Consider the following 17,252-nt stretch of genomic DNA (forward strand, 5'->3'; position numbering starts at 1 on the left):
TGTAAAAGGGCATTTTAGCAAACAGTATATCTTTTGCATTAATTGCAAAATTTTGCAATTTAAATGCATAATTTTGCATTTCCCATACATTTTGGAAAGACTTCTCTTTCTGCTACCATTCTCAGCAAACAGATTCCTGGCCAGTTAAAATCTCAGCTCAAAATAAAAAGGGCTTGGGTTGACCTCAGGTTGCATCCCAGAGAAGGAAATTTCTTGGCTCAGCTCAGAGTGCCACGGAAGGAAGCGCTGCAGGCACTGCTGGAGAGAGGGGAACTGCTGTTTGGATAGAAGGGATAATGGGCTAAAAGGAAATATAGCAGGGAAACAGCAATGCTGGTGGAGGAAATGATACTGCAGCACAGCTGGGGGGAAAGGAAAAGCCAGGAAAAGCTCTGGTCCCTCTGTCACACCTGGTGCTGCAATGCAGGGCAGGGATGGGCAGCCCTTGGGGTACATTAGGGACTCTGTGACATCCCTCTGTATCTGCAAGGCAGAGAGCTCTCAGCAAAGCAAGGCAATGTCAACTGCTGCCACATTCACCTGCTCCAGAGTACGTCAGTCCATGCTAAGTATTCCCCATGATCCTGTACAACTGGTGTCCTGTAGTTGACAGCTCATGGAGATCACATGTGCTACTATGCAAGGCGTAAAAATAATATTCAAGAGAGATGAATGACAGCTTTTTTCTGATAACAAACAATGCAAAAAACAACAAAATGTGTTTCTGTGTTTGTTTTAAAACGCAGCATGCTTCCCACAAATTATTTTGATGGCTTCTCACTCAGCCCAGCCTTGAAAGCAAAGATTAAATCTGCAGTATTTTCTCTTGGTTTGGCCACAGATCTGTATTTGCATTGCTGCTTCACTGAGGCAGCATCTAAACACCCAGGACCTCCCAGCCTTTAGCCACAATCTCTCAGCAATAAACCTTGCAGCAGAGAGTGTTCAAAAGCAACACACATTCCAAAGATGATTTTTTAATAGAAATAAAAACAAAAGGGAAATAAGAACAGACAATGAAAATTTAAGTCAAAGTAAAGACAAACAGATGGAACATCCAAAGCAAGGAGAAGGTCCAAAGATGCCTCCAAGCAATCCTGCAACTGGGTTTTCAGGTTACAGGCTTTTGCAGGAAGAATTCTTCATAAATCTATTACAGCATCAAAACCACATAAGTCTGCTTCTCCAGCTGAAATGCCACATCTTAAGCAAGTCATTTGGCAGCAGTGGGAAGGGTAAAACTGGCATGTGTTGGCTCAAGGCACTTGGTTTTGAACTGGCTCACCAGCCTAGCTGGCAAACAACACTCCTCTCATCTTTCAGTGCTGATTTATCCTGGCACAGGCACAACTCTGGCACAACTTCAGTGTTTTTAGCGAGCGAGCATGATTTAACATTTGTACAATTCTAGGAAGAGCAGTTTCATTTCTGCTCTCAGGATAAGATATCTTCCACATGCAGGAAGTGTTGGTGGTCTTACTACAGTGGAGAGGGTGGCGGGTGAGTCCACCCTCTGAAGGGGGATCCTAGAAGCACAGCTGAGCCCCCAGCTGTAAATGCACACCTTGCCTCCTACCTCTGCATTTTTAGGGCAAGACATGGGCACCTACTTGTCCTTGCTGTAACATCTCCCCAGATTTAGGAGAAGAAGTGGATGGACATTCTTTTCCCCAGAACTGTTGAAGCAAAATAATCTGGTTTAACAATGACTTGGAGTGGCCTGTCTTGATAAGTACTGCTTAAAAGCAAACCTGAGCCTGAGAATGGGGGAAAAGAAAGAAATAATAAAGAAGATGTTTTGGACCTGTGCAGAAGATGATCTTGTCATCCATGATCAACACATGATGGCAGACAGGTAGGTCCCAGATCACACGGCCCTTGCTGGAATGCAAACTTTTGCTGGGGCAAGACTTTGAGATAATAGCCTTGTTTTGGGAGAAGAGGGATCACTTATGGGATTTCTATGGCTGATATATGAGAAGTGCCCAGTGCTGCACCAATAACCCCATGCTCTCAGAGCTTGTGTCCTTCCCCTCAGGACACCTCACATCTCCACAGTGTTTGTTTTGATTTGTTTCTCACACTGTCTCCATTTTGCTTGTTCTTTTTCAAGTCTTTTAATTGTTTTGTCCTGCTCTGATTCCTATTATGGCACAGTAAAACCGTGTGCTGTGCAGAGCATGCTATATTTAATTCGTTATGCAGTTCAGAGAAGTAAAAAAACTTTTCAATAACAGATCCTCAGCAGATCCTGAAAACCCTGCATAAACTCTTGACACGGACAGGCACTATTTATTCAACGTAAAACAAAGCAGGACCCTGTCTGCCTGTGGCACATTGTCAAAATACGCTCTTCACGCTTTCTACAGCTGAAAAAAGCCTTGATGGGTTCTGGTAATTGCTCTTGCATCTGTCAGGCAGTGCTAAATCAGCTCTTTCCTCCTCCTCATTATTCCTTTGGGCTTACAGAAAGCAGAGAAAATGCAATACATGTCAACAAAAACAGACACGTTTGGGTGTGTTTGGTTGGTTGGAGGTCAATGGTCACCCTTCAGTGCCTCTCATAAGCAAAAATCCCCTTCTTCCCAAAACAGAGACACAGACTTTAATCTCAGGACATCTCCTGGGACCTGCCCTGCAGATGCACCTGCAGTTCAGCAGCTGTAGCATTGCTGCCCAGTTATGCATGATATATGTTATGCCCAGACAGAGTTTAACCTAGACTTCATATGACATAAAAACACTTTTGAGATAGCATACACTAACACAATCAACAGCTTGCACATCTGCTCAGTTTTCCACATCTTACCACTGCCTGAAAAGAAGTCCTTCCAGCCCTGAAGCAGAGCTAAAAAAGCACTTTCCTCTTTTACAACAGCTTTACATCCACATCAGCGTGCCAGTATTTATGCAGGGCAGCTGTAGCCCCAGTGCAGTTCTCTATTTTATCCAGCCACTGTCTGTGGCAGCTCAGCTGTACTCACAGCAAGCTGCCATTCTGCTCCTCACCCAAGGAAGTACCTTTCGCCTCTGGCTCATCTGGAACACAGCTCAGGCAGCAGAAGTGCTCGTGGAGGCTGCCAACAGGAAAGGACAGGAGGTTTCCTTCAATCACAGCCACTGCAGATCTGGTTCACCTCAAGCAAAGCTGCTGTGAAGATTAGTGATGGTTTTCACACCAGAGCTTTTCAGTTCACAGTAGGCTGAATCAGTGTAGACAATGGTTCTGCCCTGTGAAGTTTGTACCCCAGACTGGCTGTGTTTTGTGTGTCTGACAATGGGGATAGACAAATGCAGGCTTTCCACTACTTGGCTGAAAGATATTAATCTATGACATTTAAATGTACACAGGAAAGGAAAGGATGAAGGTGAAAGGAAGGGATTGCTTGGGAGATCTGATTGCAGCCCTCCTGTGAGGAGGTCATTGAAAAGAAGGAGGCTGTTCTTGGGGTCCATGGTGGGAGGATGAAGAAACAATGGGCATCAGTTGAAACACAAGAGAGTCTGACCAGATATATGGAAAAGCCTTTTTACTGTGACAACAGTCAAGCAGGGGGGCAGCTTGCCCAGGGAGGTTGTGCAAACTCCATCCTTGGATATTTTCAAGTCCCAGCTGGATAAGATCTTGTGGAACTTCATCTGACCTCGGAGCCAACCCTGCCTTAAGGAGATTGGAGAAAAGACCTCCTGAAATCCATTCTAACCCAAATTACCATATGCTTCTAACGTGCCTCATTTCTCTGCAGAGTAGCTTATCTACTAAATGGTAAACAACATGCCTTGAAAGTTTGCTTAACTGATAAAGAATGGCACAAAACAGACTGTGGTCTGTGGTGTGTACATACTTCCTATTCAACAATTCTTTTTTTAGGTCCCTGCTTCATATATACCAAAGGTTACAGAGGATGTACTAAGCAAACAGGATGAACAAAATCACAGTGTTGAAATTTAAACCAGCAGGCGATAAGTGCTTGCATTTCATTCTGAAGAAATCTACTGATTTGCCTAAACTAAATTCAGGAACAAACTGACAAACTGTATCAGTGATTTTTATTGCATTTTAAAGATAACTGCTGCAGAAACTGCACGGGAATTAGTAATGTTCTAGAACAAGAAAGCTGAAATTCTCTTAAATACAGAAGAAAGCTTGCTAAACAAATCTACAGCTCTTTTTACTTGACATTTTAGATTGATTCAGTTTTCTACTTTAATGTGGGCATTTCCAGGAAGGACTGCACCAAGGGAGAAAGAAGGAGAGGAAGGGAGCTAGAAAAGTCTTTTTGGCTCAGGCTGCTATGATTGTATTTAATATTTCTGGAAATGGCAGAACACAGATAGTCTTGTGGCCATGGTTCACTCCCTGGCCAGCCAAGCCACAGAGGAGGAGCTGTGACAACCTCCCAAAGCTGTTTGTCACAGTGGGCTGGATGCTTCTCTCCTCAAAGCCTGCTTCACTGCAGGTGCTCCTCTCTTAGATTTCTTAGAAAAACTCTGAGACATCAACAGTATCATAAAACAATTTAAGATTATTCTTGCTCTCTGTTACTAATGCTTTGTGGCACTAGGAAATTGCTTAATTGAGCATTTAGAAAAGCATTAATATATTTTTCTCTGCAAATGCATTATTAATATATACATTACAATCTCTGCTGTTAAGGCTTTGTACAATTATTAATAGACTTAAAACACTGAACTGCATGAAAACATTTTCTGCTAAGAAAAAGAAACTCAAAAGGACACAAATCATACCTGGTCTAGCATCATTATAAATTAAATATTTATATTGGTACTTCTGCACTCCAACAGTCCTCAGCCACTGTCTGCACCAGTTGAAATGGGAAGTATGAATATTTCTAATCTGTTTCACATTAATTCACAAAGCCAACTTAGATGGTTGAAGAATAACAACCCGCTTTGCATCCACCCCTTTAGACCACTGACTTCTCCACCCTACAATATATTGTTTTTCTCCAGAGCAGCACACTACCTATAACATCACTCCTCCCACGTAGGTTGTATTTAGGATTGCACTAACAACTTGTATTCTCCCGGAAATGAGAAAAGCACTACACCTACAAGAGATAATTTGTTTTTAATGCTTCTGGGAAGAATACATTAAAGATTTTATTGAGATTTTTTTTTTTTTCTCAAAATAGTAGGCAGTGCCAAAAATCCATGTGGGCTTAAATATAGTGCTAAAAGCAGTGAATACAGTGAAAGGCAAAACAAAAAAAGGCAGTAAAAAACCCCTACGCAATTATTTAACAACCAGAAATAGTTTGGGGAGATTATGACAGCTGGATGATCTGGAGTTGGGAGGTAAAAATAATCCTAAATCTATAAAAACTGTTATTGGGTTGGCTGAAAGCTCCACCCAGCCCAGCAGTTTCAGACAGATGTGAGTAGGAAGCCAGAAAGAACTGGGAAAACATGTTCTGTACTTCCCCAAAACGTATTTCCAGCTCCAGTAACTCACAAGCCAAGAACTTGCTGAGTTAGATCAAGAGTCTTTGATGATTTTCCAGTTGCTTTTTAAGCTCATGCAAAGTTTTGATACCCACTATATCCTGAAGCAAAGACTTCTGGCTTAACTATAGACTGAATGAAGCACTATCTCATTTTCTTTGTTTTGAACCTTTCAAGTTCTCATTTCATTTGCTGTAGCTCAGTTCTCATGTCTGATAAGTCAGTGAGCAGCCTGGATCCTGGTCCTTATTTGGATCTCTGAAGATTTTACACAGACTTTGATATTGTCTCTCCTTCCCTGCAGACTGAAGAAACTCAGCTGAGTCAACCATGATCCCTTTCAAAGCCCTCCTACTATTTCTGATAATTGTATTGATTTTTATTTAATCTATTCCAGTTCTACTATACTATTTTTTAACTAGAACTGCACAGGCAATTAAAGATGCAGGTGCAAACAGGGATTGATACAATTGCAGTTTTTTCTCTATTTCTCTCTTAATAAATTTTAACAATAATCTTAACAGTTCTCAGTTTTCATCTTGATCACTGCTGAGCCCTGAGTTGATGTTCTCACAGAACCAGCTTTCACAGCCTCAAGGCCTTTTTTCTCACTGGTAAAAATCAACTCAAAGTTCCTCAGTATATATGTAAAATTCAGGATTTCTTTTTCTCATATGTCAGCCCTTCATATTTATCAGATTTCATTTCATCTGCCATTTTGCCACCGACCCTGTTAGTAGCATAAAATCGTTCAGTTTTTCTCAGTTAGCCCTACCCTGAATAGCTCATTATAAGCAACATATTTTGTAAATCACTACTGGCCTCCATTTCGATCAGTTATTTGTCCAAGTTTCATATCCATTAGCAGCCTTGTTTTTTACTTCCCTTGGGGAGGAATCTTACTGATTGCTTTTGGAAGCCATCACAGACAGTTAATTGAACCTTCATGGTCCATGAGCTTCTTGACTTTTTCAAAGAAAGCTTTCCTGAGACTACTTTGCTTTCAAGAAGCCATAATGACTTTTCCTAATGTGTCACCTTTCTGTGTGGCCACTAAGTTTTTTCTGCTCTTCAGCATAATTTCTACTCATTTGTCCATCAAGGAGATTGGGCTTCCAGGTCTACAGCTTCCATAATCTCCTCTAAAATCCTTTTAAAAATCTGGTGTCACATGAGCAACTCTCCAGACCCCTCTGATGCCAAGGTAACTTTAAGTGAGAGGGCAGAGACAGCAGTTAGTACCTGAACCACTTTGTTTCTGAGCTGCTTGACAGCTCGTGGTTGAACACCATCTGGTCCCAGCAGTTGGCTGCTGCTCACTTGCTAATGTGTTCTTTCATCTTTTATACTTGCACTGTAATCCAAGACATGTTTTCCTAATTATTCCCCTTAAAGATGCTTCCCATTATTGGAGTTCACCCATGCTCATCTATCCCATTCACAAATGCAAAAATAAATTCAGCCTTTCTTTCCTGGCTGTATCTTCTCCAGATGTTTCTTCTGTGTATGAAACAATCTATCTGCCTTACAGAGCTGTCAACTCCAGCAAGCTCCCTGATTGGTTCTAGAAAGTCTTGCTATTATTTCTCATAACTTTTGCAAGCTGACCCTGAAACTTCCTTCTGTATCCTTCTCATAATTTTGTACTTAAGCCATCAGAGGTTACAAGTCCTTTCTTTTACCCCCTTTTAATGAAAGGTGTGTCTTGTTCTATATTGCTCTGCTGTTTTTGAAAAGAAAGCAGAACACTGCTGATTTTTTTTGGTCATGGTGCTACAAGGGTATTGAAACCAAGGATGCTACAGTTCCTGCTACAGCGTGGGTCTTTGTCAAGAATATGACACTCTTTAAGACCAGGGATTGCTTTTCCTCTTCTGGTTTCCCAATGAGCAGTCACAGATACTTTCTAAAATGTTAGCACCAGCTCTACTCCCTCCTGTGACATTTATCCAACTTAATTTCGGTCGGCCTTCATTATTGAAGGCACTTATGATTGTGTTTTCTGCCTCTCAGGCTCTGATCTCCCTGTCTTGTTAGCTGGACTGCACTCCTAGTACTGCATTTTTCCTATTTATTTCTGGGACTTCAATCCACTGAGACCTTATTTATTGACAGAAATACCTGCTAATGGGAGAATCCTCTAAGCTTTCTTTAAAATACAGCATCACTCATCCACCGTCATGCTTTGTCCTGCCTCAAAAATACGATGCATCAAAACTGATTGTTCACTTTTCCTATCAGATTTCAAAATATGAACATAGTGCATATCTTTGCTGCATCTTTGCTGCAGCTGCTTGCAAAGCCTGATTGTCTCCTGGCCAAAGCCCAGTGTGACAGGCCCTGTGACACCCTTGTTCGTGCCTGGCTGTACACTCAGGGTCTTTATTTACATCTGGCTCCATCTGAGAGTCCAAACTAATGAACAGTTGCTTGCAATTATGGAGGAGGACTAAAGATAAGAGCTAATCCTCAATTGTGTCAACAGCTGAAATAACAGAGCAGGGAATATTTTGTTTCTGACTTGTATATGTTTTCTCTTGTTTCATACCAAAAGTGATCAAGGATCTGCCGTGACTACAACTCAAACCATCAAACAGCTGACAAAACAGAGAAGCAATATCTCATCCGCTGTAGAAAACAAGAGGTGTAGTTTACCAGGAACTGTGAAGAAATGACCATTATAAGGATAGAAAACATATCTGTGTTTATCTTGTATAAAATTTGAAAGCATCTAAACTGTCCTGCTTCAGGACGTGCACTCATCTATCCCTTACAGTGAGGGAATATTTATACACTGGTCAGAAAATGGTGGTTGTATTCAGATCTCCTTGGGCAGCAGTTCTCACTGAACCACATCACTCCTTTTGAATTGAGAATGGCATCTCAGCAACAGTTTTATCCCACCTTCTTTAAGGGCAACCTTTTCCCCTGTCTCTCCTGACACGGCCTCTGCAGTGCGTTATGCACTGTACTTCCAGCCCTAATAATCAGCAGCTGCCGTGCCTGGAATCGCTGATTGTTTTGCATCAATCATCTAGGTTAGGGAACTATTTGTAGATACCATAGCAATAAGTCAGATTAAAAAAAAAAAAAAAAAAAATCCTAGCATCACGCAGACTGTAATGACTTAATCCATTTTCCTGCTTCATCAGCTTTCCCTCATCCGGTGCCCATGCTTCCTCGCTTCCTCGCTCCAGTGGTTTTCCAGCTCTTTATTTGGTGTTTCAACTTGTGACTTCCAAGGCCATGGTCAGATGGCTTTGCAAGGTCGTTTCCCTACCCTTGCAAGTCAAGCAGCCGCTTACACGAGTCTACAACTAAACCAGACTTTTGGAGCTTTTTTACACATTCTGTGGCACAAAAACGATGATTCCCTAAAACAGCTGCGGAGAGGCCTGGAAGCACCAACGCGCCAAATCTCCTGGGAGCGTAAGGCACAATAAAACCAGCTCGGACGCTGTAACTTGAGGGGATCGACCTCGTTTTTCCACAGAGAGCGAGTGAAGGCACCGGCAGCGAGATGAGGCGGCGGACATGAGGAGGGGGCAGCGGGGGCGGGCCTCTTGGCTGGGGGAGCTGTCGGGGGAATCTCCAAACCCACGATTTATTGCGGGGTGGGGGGGAAGTGAAGAAAGCGCTTATTTGCAACACCGCCACCGCACAGCAGCGGCGGAGCAGAGCGGAGCGGAGAGGAGCAGGGCGGGGGCCGCGGCCCTCCCGCATCCCCTCAGCGCGGGCGGCGCCCCCGCCCCGCGCGGCGCCGCGCTCGGCCCCCATTGGCTGAGCGCCGCCACGTGCCGCCCCCGCCGCGCGCCGGCCCCGCTACCTGCGGCGGGGCCGCGCCTCAGAGCGCCGAGCGCTGCCCGCAGCGCCCGCTGCACCGCGGGCACCGCAGCGCGGACAGCGCCGGCCGAGGCCGATGCGGCGGCGCGGGGCCTGCGGGCTTGGGCCGGAGCAGTCGGCAGGATGTGCCCCACCGCCAGCGCCGCAGCTTCCAGGTCTCTCCCCTCCCTCCCTTCCAGGCGGGGAACAGCGGGGATGGGGAGGTGGGGGCTGCGAGTTCTGGAGGAGGCGGGCGGTGGGAGTCGTGTTTGCCTTGGGCTGGGGGGAGAGGACGTGTTAGCTGCGGCTGTCTTGAGTTGTTCCCCTGGAATAAAATTTATAGGCTTCTGCTTCTCTGCGGGTTCCGATAGGCGTTTGGTGAGGGATTCTGTCTTTTCATGCTTGGAGTGATGTGAATGCAAACCAGATACGGCTTCTGCTGTTGCTGCCAAAACCTTTCTGTTTGCTTCAGTGCTACTCACGAAAAAGAGGTTCCTTTTTTTTTTCCCCCTTTGTGCTGAGATTTGTGTTGTATTTATTTTCTCTATTTCAGTAAGTAAGATCAAGCTGTAAGGCTGCTGGAGGAGGGATGTTTATTTTGCAGCTCTCTTTAGTTAGGGAAATGATTAGGAAATGTTCTTTAAATTACTCGATGTAAACAGCTCTGCGGTGGAAAATGACTTGTGTTATTCTGGGGAAAAGGGTAGATAAAGATGTATATTCATTATTTCTCTAAAGAAAACTCATTAAGATAAGTGCTCTTTTATGCTTCTGGAGTGGATACATCTTTTTAAACTGCAGTTTACAATGGGACTGTGCAGATTCAGTTTAGAGGGGGTGTTTTCCATGCAGACTGTGTTATTCCATCTGTTGTGCTGCAGTGAGGCTGCAGATCCCTTTTGGATCATGCAGCAGGAAACCTTGAGCTATCTCCCAGGCACTCTGCTAGTCAAACTCTGGGAATTTCTTTTAAGAGGTCAAAATGCAGCTGGAGAGTTAGGTCACAAAAGCATTTTGGTGCATTGTCTGCTTCCATGGAGCTGGTGAGAAATGAGCTCATCCCTTATCTGGTTTCCTGCAACATTTTGAGGTTCAGCACCCTTTCTTCCGTAGAGTTCCAGCAGATTGGCCAAATGATTGATAGGCAGTTAGGAGCAGGATGTAGGAAGACAAAGTGTGGTAGCAGCAGCTTCCTTTTACTGAGGAGAATGGGCTAAAAATGTTCAATTTTGTTTGCTTTGCATCCATCAACTGTGAAACAGGCTGAGACTGCTCCAGAGTTGAAGCATTTGGTGAGCAGGTTGTTTGTTTAGATTAAGAGGCCCTGGAAGACTTCAGTAGTTCCTGAGGTATAATAAAGGCTAAATAACTGAAAAGGACTCAGACCATGATTCAAACTTGCCATGGTGTAATTCTCAAATTCCCTGTGAGTCTGAATGAAACTTGCTCTAACAGAACAGGTTAAAGCATCCCCAGCAGTGCTTCAAAGCCAACTGGACATAGGACTTCAGGATTATGGAGGAGTCTTCCCTGTCACAAGCAGCTCTCACTGATAATGTCATTCATCAATTATTAAAGACTTCCTTAAAACTTGTGTAGTCTGTTATTTTCCATTACTCCTGTGGCAGGACTATTCCTTTGCTGCTCAGGAATCTTTTGCCCGTAGTCCCTCTTTATGTCCACTTTTTCCTGTGTGCTAAGATTATGCTTTTGTTTGAAAGGTTTGGTTTTGGCTTTGCTGTTTACATGTTTGATGTATCTAAGGACAAACTCTCAGTTCTTGTTTTGCAAAGCTGGACAAGCCAAGCTCTCTGTTCCCCTTGGGAGAGGCTCTTCCTTTACCCATCCCATCAGCACTCTCTGCAGCCTGTTAGGTCCTGAAGTCTTATATTCAGAACTTAAGCATTAAAATTGTTTACAGCAATGTTTTTTCCTGTATTGCAATTTAAGTTTTTGCCTTTTCTTTATGGGAGGTTTTTGGCATCTCCTCTCTAGCTTCTGTAAGCTCAAGTGTGATTTTACTATCGTGCCTTGGAATGTTAGATGATAGTGTGGTAAAAATTCTGCTGTACTATTGACATTGTTTGATAATCACCTGGTTTTTTGGTGCTATTCTTTTGCATAATTCAGATGTCATGTGAAACATCTTGGCTGTGTTAAGTCTGCTGTTTCCTTAGCCCAGTAAAGATTAATGCCCTGCCTTTTCAGATAGTTTCTTTTAAGAAAGATTTTTTTCCCCTCAAACTTCCCATCTAAGGGGAAAGACCTAATTTATTTTGGCTTCCTAGCAGGGGCTCAGAAATCTCTTCCTCTTGTGCAAGATGAGCTTGCTCCAGGTGATGTCCTGGTGCACTGTGCTTTCTTCCTTCCCTTCCTGGCTGGTGTGGCTTTCCCTCCAGGTGCTGGAGTGGTGCAGTGCTTCCTCAGGTGTGGGTCTGTGGGCCTGGGGAGGAGGATGAGGCAGGGGAGATGTGCCGAGGAGGGATTTTGGGTAGCACCTGCCTGCTTTTACTCTGCTGCTTACTCACTGTGTGTTTCTGTGGCCTTCAGCAGATGCTGAGGGGTGCCTGACATCAGGCTCTGAGCATCCAGAGCAGGCAGGCCACTGTTCCTTACACCAGTACCACGGAAGGGGAAACTGGGATTTGCTCCAAAAGGAAAAGGGACAGGAGGGTCTAAAAGCTTCCCTTGTAAGAAATAAACTTAAATTTTTAATAGCACACTGTTCATAACAGCAATACTTTTAAGTTACCCATTTCTTCCTGCTTGGCTGGGATACTGGCTTCCTGTGGCTCCTTTGTGAATCAGAAAAATTCCAAATTCAGATGCTGCTTTTGTCACAGGGCATCAGCAGCCTGCTTAAGTGTTGAATCACATCTTGTTGATGTTTCTTGTGTTTATGTTTTATGTTTTTTTGCTCGCTTGAGAGCACCTGAAGGAGGTTTCAGAGAAAAGCCTGCAAAATCTGACTAGAGAAGAGGGTGCTAAGATGTGAAATGAAGAGAATATCCCTGTTTTGAACATTGAGCTGTCATTTAGAACCTCAGTAAGAGTTCTTTCCCCATATTATTATTTGAGCAGGACTGTTTTGATTATTTTGCTAATGTCCAAAAAGCTTCCTGTGAATGATGCCAAGAGGAAGTGATGGTGTTACACTCTGAGTATCTCTAGTAAAGCTGATAATTTGGCTGTATTTGAGCTGATCCCATTTCTTTTGATGTTCTATCTGGATGACCCAAGGCTAACAGGAAATTGTAGCCTAACTCTGTGTATCCTTCCTAAAGGAAAAGACTCAAGTAGACACAATTATGTAAGGTCGTTAAAGACTTTGTGAGTTGCTGGTTGATGTTGCAAAGAGGATGTAGGAGTGACCCATTAAACAATTAGAAGAAAACACAAGTAGAGTGTCACAAGGCAAGGATAGAAAAATCATCATGCCTTGCGGGGTTTCACCCCCGGATTGGGGTGAGCCCAAAAGATGGAAAAGTCCCTCCTCCAACCCGTGCCTTCGAAGAAAGACTCAGTAGTCTTCTGTTGTCTGTTCTCAAGGTTGTTTATTGTTGGTTATCTACAAGATTCTTCTCCCTGAACTGCTGTGGCCCGTTCAGCAGCTCAGACAAAGGCACACTCTGCCTTCCCAGGAGGCTGGTGCCATCTTTTATATCATATATTACGTACTACATGTTTATGCTTTTTCTCCAATACCTACTATCTATATTGAATAGTGACTTTCTACTCTAAACCAATCTGTGAGTGCCAACACCACCAAAGACATGGAGGTTAGGAAGGAGAAAGAAAGAGGACAGGGCACACCCAAGTCCCTCCATCTTAGAACTCCTGACCCCCATGTACAAAACTTGGACCCCTGCGTACAAGGCTTAAAACCCCCCTGTACAGCACTCAGAAATCCTACCCTTTACTTCGTGACTACTTCTACTATGCTATCTAAACTTTTGTGTGTGTGGCTTGTAATTCTTCATACAGAGTTAGTAACTTGCTCCACGGGCTAAGATCCAAACCCCACGTGTGTCTTCGGCTGCATGCCAGGGTCTCAGAGCCCCCTGCCAGCGGCTCTGGCCATCCAGGACACCCAGAGGAGAATCCTGGGTTCCGACATCTCCCCCTTCTCTTTGCACCAAAAGCACATTTTTGACAGCCTTATTCATGGCCTGCCACATGCACTGAAGAATGCATGGCTGAATGAGCAGAAGAATCACAAGCCTTATCAAAATGTAAAACTATCATCTAACAAATTTTCTACAATATCACTGATTCCCACACCCATGCAGAAACCCAAAGTCTGCAATCTTCTGTGGACTGGTGAAGCACAATGGTTGGAATCTTTGTGCAGTCCACATCTGTGTGTCTTCTTCTCCTCTTGTCTTGCTCAGCATTTTCTTACATTTGATAGAGTTTCACATTCTTCACTGAAATCCACTTGTACTTTGTATCTGTTAAAACACAAACAAATCCACGTCCCCGCAGGGACTGGAGTATCCTCTCAAAAACCCAGAAATGGAGAATAGGTCTTGATGTGAAAATGAAACCTTGATCTGTTCTGTTTTGCAAAATTGCATAGAGAAATGCAATACAACAGTAATTAGAAATCAACCAAATAATACAGACTATCAATAACACGTGTGAAATCACACAATTATCAAGCACTACTACATTGGACTGTCATCCCAGAGTCTGCAACAGCTGATGAACCTTAAAACAACAGAAGATTGAAGAAATCATGTCCGGATTCATGTTTCTCCAAGCTTCCTTTCAAAACCAGCTCAGCTGTCATATATGGTCAAATTGCCAAGTCAAAAGGACTTGAATACTTTTTGATGCAGAAAACTTCTGGGTTGATTGTCAATCACTCCACCAAGTAGAGCTAAAGCTTGGCCACAGCTCGAACTCTAATTGGTGAGTATCACTTAACACATTCTAAAACAAGACTCTTAAAAACAACAGTTATGAATAAGAAACCTTAGGATTAGAAATCTTTCACACCATGAGATAACATGATAGGGATTCTTCAAATACAACAAACCTCTTCTTCAGAGATGTGAACTTCGTCACAGTCAGGATTGTGAACCTGGATCTGGACACTGAGAGTGAAAGAAGTGCAGCTGCATGAAAGACTCATTACCTAATACAATATTGAAACTCAAAAACCTAAGAACTTAATGTTACAACTGATTTCTCTGCTGAAGTACCTCTGTAATAATGACTGAAAAAAACCATGAGACTGGCAATCTGGATAGAAAAACCCAAAAAACATGTGAGTAGTTAAGAAATCAAAAAACAGGATCCTAAAGAGACACGTGTCTTGCAGATGATCACAAAAGAGATAAAAGATTATCACACAAAGACATGAAAGCCGGCTGTAAATACAATACCTTAACAATACCTTAACAATACAACAATACCTTAACAATAATTATTATCACAAGACAATCTTTTTAAAGCATTCATATAACATCAACAACCATCATTATTTATCATTATTACTTATAAAAATTAAAAATAACAAAGGTTACAAACTCAATACCAACAATTCCTAGAACTCTGAACCATTGGGAAATCAGCTGATGATCCCACAGACTCTTTACATGATGTTTTGTTTCCCTAGGAAGCATTTTTCACAGTAGAAAAACAATAAAATCCCAAGAAATGACTGATATGAAAATACCTATTTAGAAATTCAACCCTTAAAAAACTTTGTTTGACTGCAACATAGAGCTCTGCACTTATGGCATTGTCCATGTCTTCTGCATCTGAATCATGGTCCTCTGGCAAATACTGTTGCCATCACTTCTGTGGAACCTGCCTGTGAAAGAACTGAACCAATTGCCCCACATAACATCTGCTGCATTTTTTCTGGAGTTGATCCTGTTGAAAAACTGGATAAAACACTGTGAAAATTCTCAGAAGCTTCTCATCCTGCCCTTGGAAAAGTTTCCAGACCTGTTTTTCCCCAAAAGCCTGCCTGGAATTCTGGCTGCTGTGGTTGCCTAGCAACTCTGACAGAGCGGTGCCTTGAAGGACATCTCCGCCCTGACCTTGTCCCGTCTCTGCCTGTGCCCTGCTCTGCTGTCCACTGGGATCCGCTTCCCCTGGCTCCGTGCCAACGTCCACAACCGAGCGCGCGATTCTTGTCCCGTCTGTGCCCGTTTCGCGTCTACAACATGCGAGCTGCCCCTCCCCGACCAGGTAGGGTTTCGCTCCACCGACACGCGCGCGCGCACTGGCGCTGCCGCCCCGAGACGAGCATCTCCGCGGATCTCTGCTCAGTCTCATGAGCTCAGTCCTGCCAGCGGCGCTGCTGCAGTGCGAGAGCTGCCCCCCCCCGCCTGTCGGGCGGCCGTGTCCGCGGCCGCGCGGGCTCTCAGCATGGAGCGCGTCACGGCACCCTGGGAACGCGCAATCGCCGCGTCCGTGCTTCCCGCCGCCGCTGCCTCTCCTGCCGCCGGCACTGCGCATGCGCGCGCCGCGGCCGCAGCTGCCGCCGCCGCCGCGCCCCCGCTGCCGCTGTGGCCCCCCCGCCAGCCTCCGCAACCCCCGCCGCCGCCTGTGCGGGTCCCCCGGGCTGCCGGCTGACCGGTGCCACCTCGGCATGGGTTCTGTGCCAGCCGCCGAAAAGCAGCTCCTTCTCCCGTCCTGCAATCTCTCTGCCCCCCATCCTGCCGTCGCCTCTGTCACAGGCTGCAGTTCTGGGGAACAAGCCACAAAGAAGGCAAAATCCCAGTCCTTCAAGCCGCGCTTTCCCACAACTGGAAGAGGTGCGCCTGGGCACCCTGTAAGTCCTGAAGGTGATAACGATCCCCCCCCCCCCCACCTTTTGGTGAGAGTCAGTTCTGTTCCTCCTAATTTCATAACAGTAAACCCCGTCTGCGGATGGCTAGACAATTCCCTCTCTTGCGGATGGCAAGGAGGCATCCCCCCCCGACTGGGAGTCATTTCTACTGCCTGCTGATAAAAGGTACCCCCGCGGCACTCCGCGAAATTGCCTCCCGCATTACTCTCTCTGGAACCAAAAGTTTCAAGGCCTTGTTTTCTTTCCCTGTTGCTAAATGATAAAGATGTCCATTAATCTCCCTGAGTTGTTCCTGGGAATATGCTTTCCCCATGTTCTTAGTTTTGACTGTTCTCACCAAGAGCTGAATCAACGCAAGGTCGGTCCGGAGATGGTCCTGGTCCCTGTCCAGCAGTTTTTCAGGCGAGGAATTCCAGACGTGCATTTCTGATTTTCTTCCTCTCCGGGCTGCTCTCGAGGTGATTTTGTCTTGGTGATGTTTTTGTTTCGGGCTCTCTGCTCTCTCTCTCTGGAACTTCGGAGTGTGCCTTCTTCCCAGATTGGGTTTGGAGGTCGTCTGATGTTTTTATATCTTTGCCTCAGTCGTGCCCACCCAGGGACGCCAGATGCGGGGTTTCACCCCCGGATTGGGGTGAGCCCAAAAGATGGAAAAGTCCCTCCTCCAACCCGTGCCTTCGAAGAAAGACTCAGTAGTCTTCTGTTGTCTGTTCTCAAGGTTGTTTATTGTTGGTTATCTACAAGATTCTTCTCCCTGAACTGCTGTGGCCCGTTCAGCAGCTCAGACAAAGGCACACTCTGCCTTCCCAGGAGGCTGGTGCCATCTTTTATATCATATATTACGTACTACATGTTTATGCTTTTTCTCCAATACCTACTATCTATATTGAATAGTGACTTTCTACTCTAAACCAATCTGTGAGTGCCAACACCACCAAAGACATGGAGGTTAGGAAGGAGAAAGAAAGAGGACAGGGCACACCCAAGTCCCTCCATCTTAGAACTCCTGACCCCCATGTACAAAACTTGGACCCCTGCGTACAAGGCTTAAAACCCCCCTGTACAGCACTCAGAAATCCTACCCTTTACTTCGTGACTACTTCTACTATGCTATCTAAACTTTTGTGTGTGTGGCTTGTAATTCTTCATACAGAGTTAG

At 44.6% G+C, this 17,252-nt stretch overlaps 1 protein-coding gene across 11 annotated transcripts in view; it reads left to right on the forward strand.

Moving 5' to 3' along the window:
• Positions 1 to 1,836: 1,836 nt before the first annotated feature.
• ST3GAL5 (ST3 beta-galactoside alpha-2,3-sialyltransferase 5) overlaps positions 1,837 to 17,252 on the forward strand; it is a 34,644-nt gene continuing 19,228 nt past the window's right edge. For 3 of the 11 annotated variants that reach the window (XM_038135849.1, XM_038135856.1, XM_038135850.1), the window contains exon 1: positions 9,328 to 9,464. Coding sequence is in view for 5 of the 11 variants with exons in the window: in XM_038135844.1 (XP_037991772.1) it covers positions 8,721 to 8,895 (175 nt within the window). In the remaining 6 variants the exon portion in view is untranslated. Of the gene's footprint in view, positions 1,856 to 8,700; positions 8,896 to 9,288; positions 9,465 to 17,252 lie in introns of those variants that run through there. The other 8 variants (XM_038135844.1, XM_038135845.1, XM_038135853.1 and 5 more) reach the window with 5 other exon arrangements.

This window comes from Motacilla alba, chromosome 4 (genome assembly GCF_015832195.1).
Source record: "Motacilla alba alba isolate MOTALB_02 chromosome 4, Motacilla_alba_V1.0_pri, whole genome shotgun sequence".
NCBI lineage: Eukaryota > Metazoa > Chordata > Aves > Passeriformes > Motacillidae > Motacilla > Motacilla alba.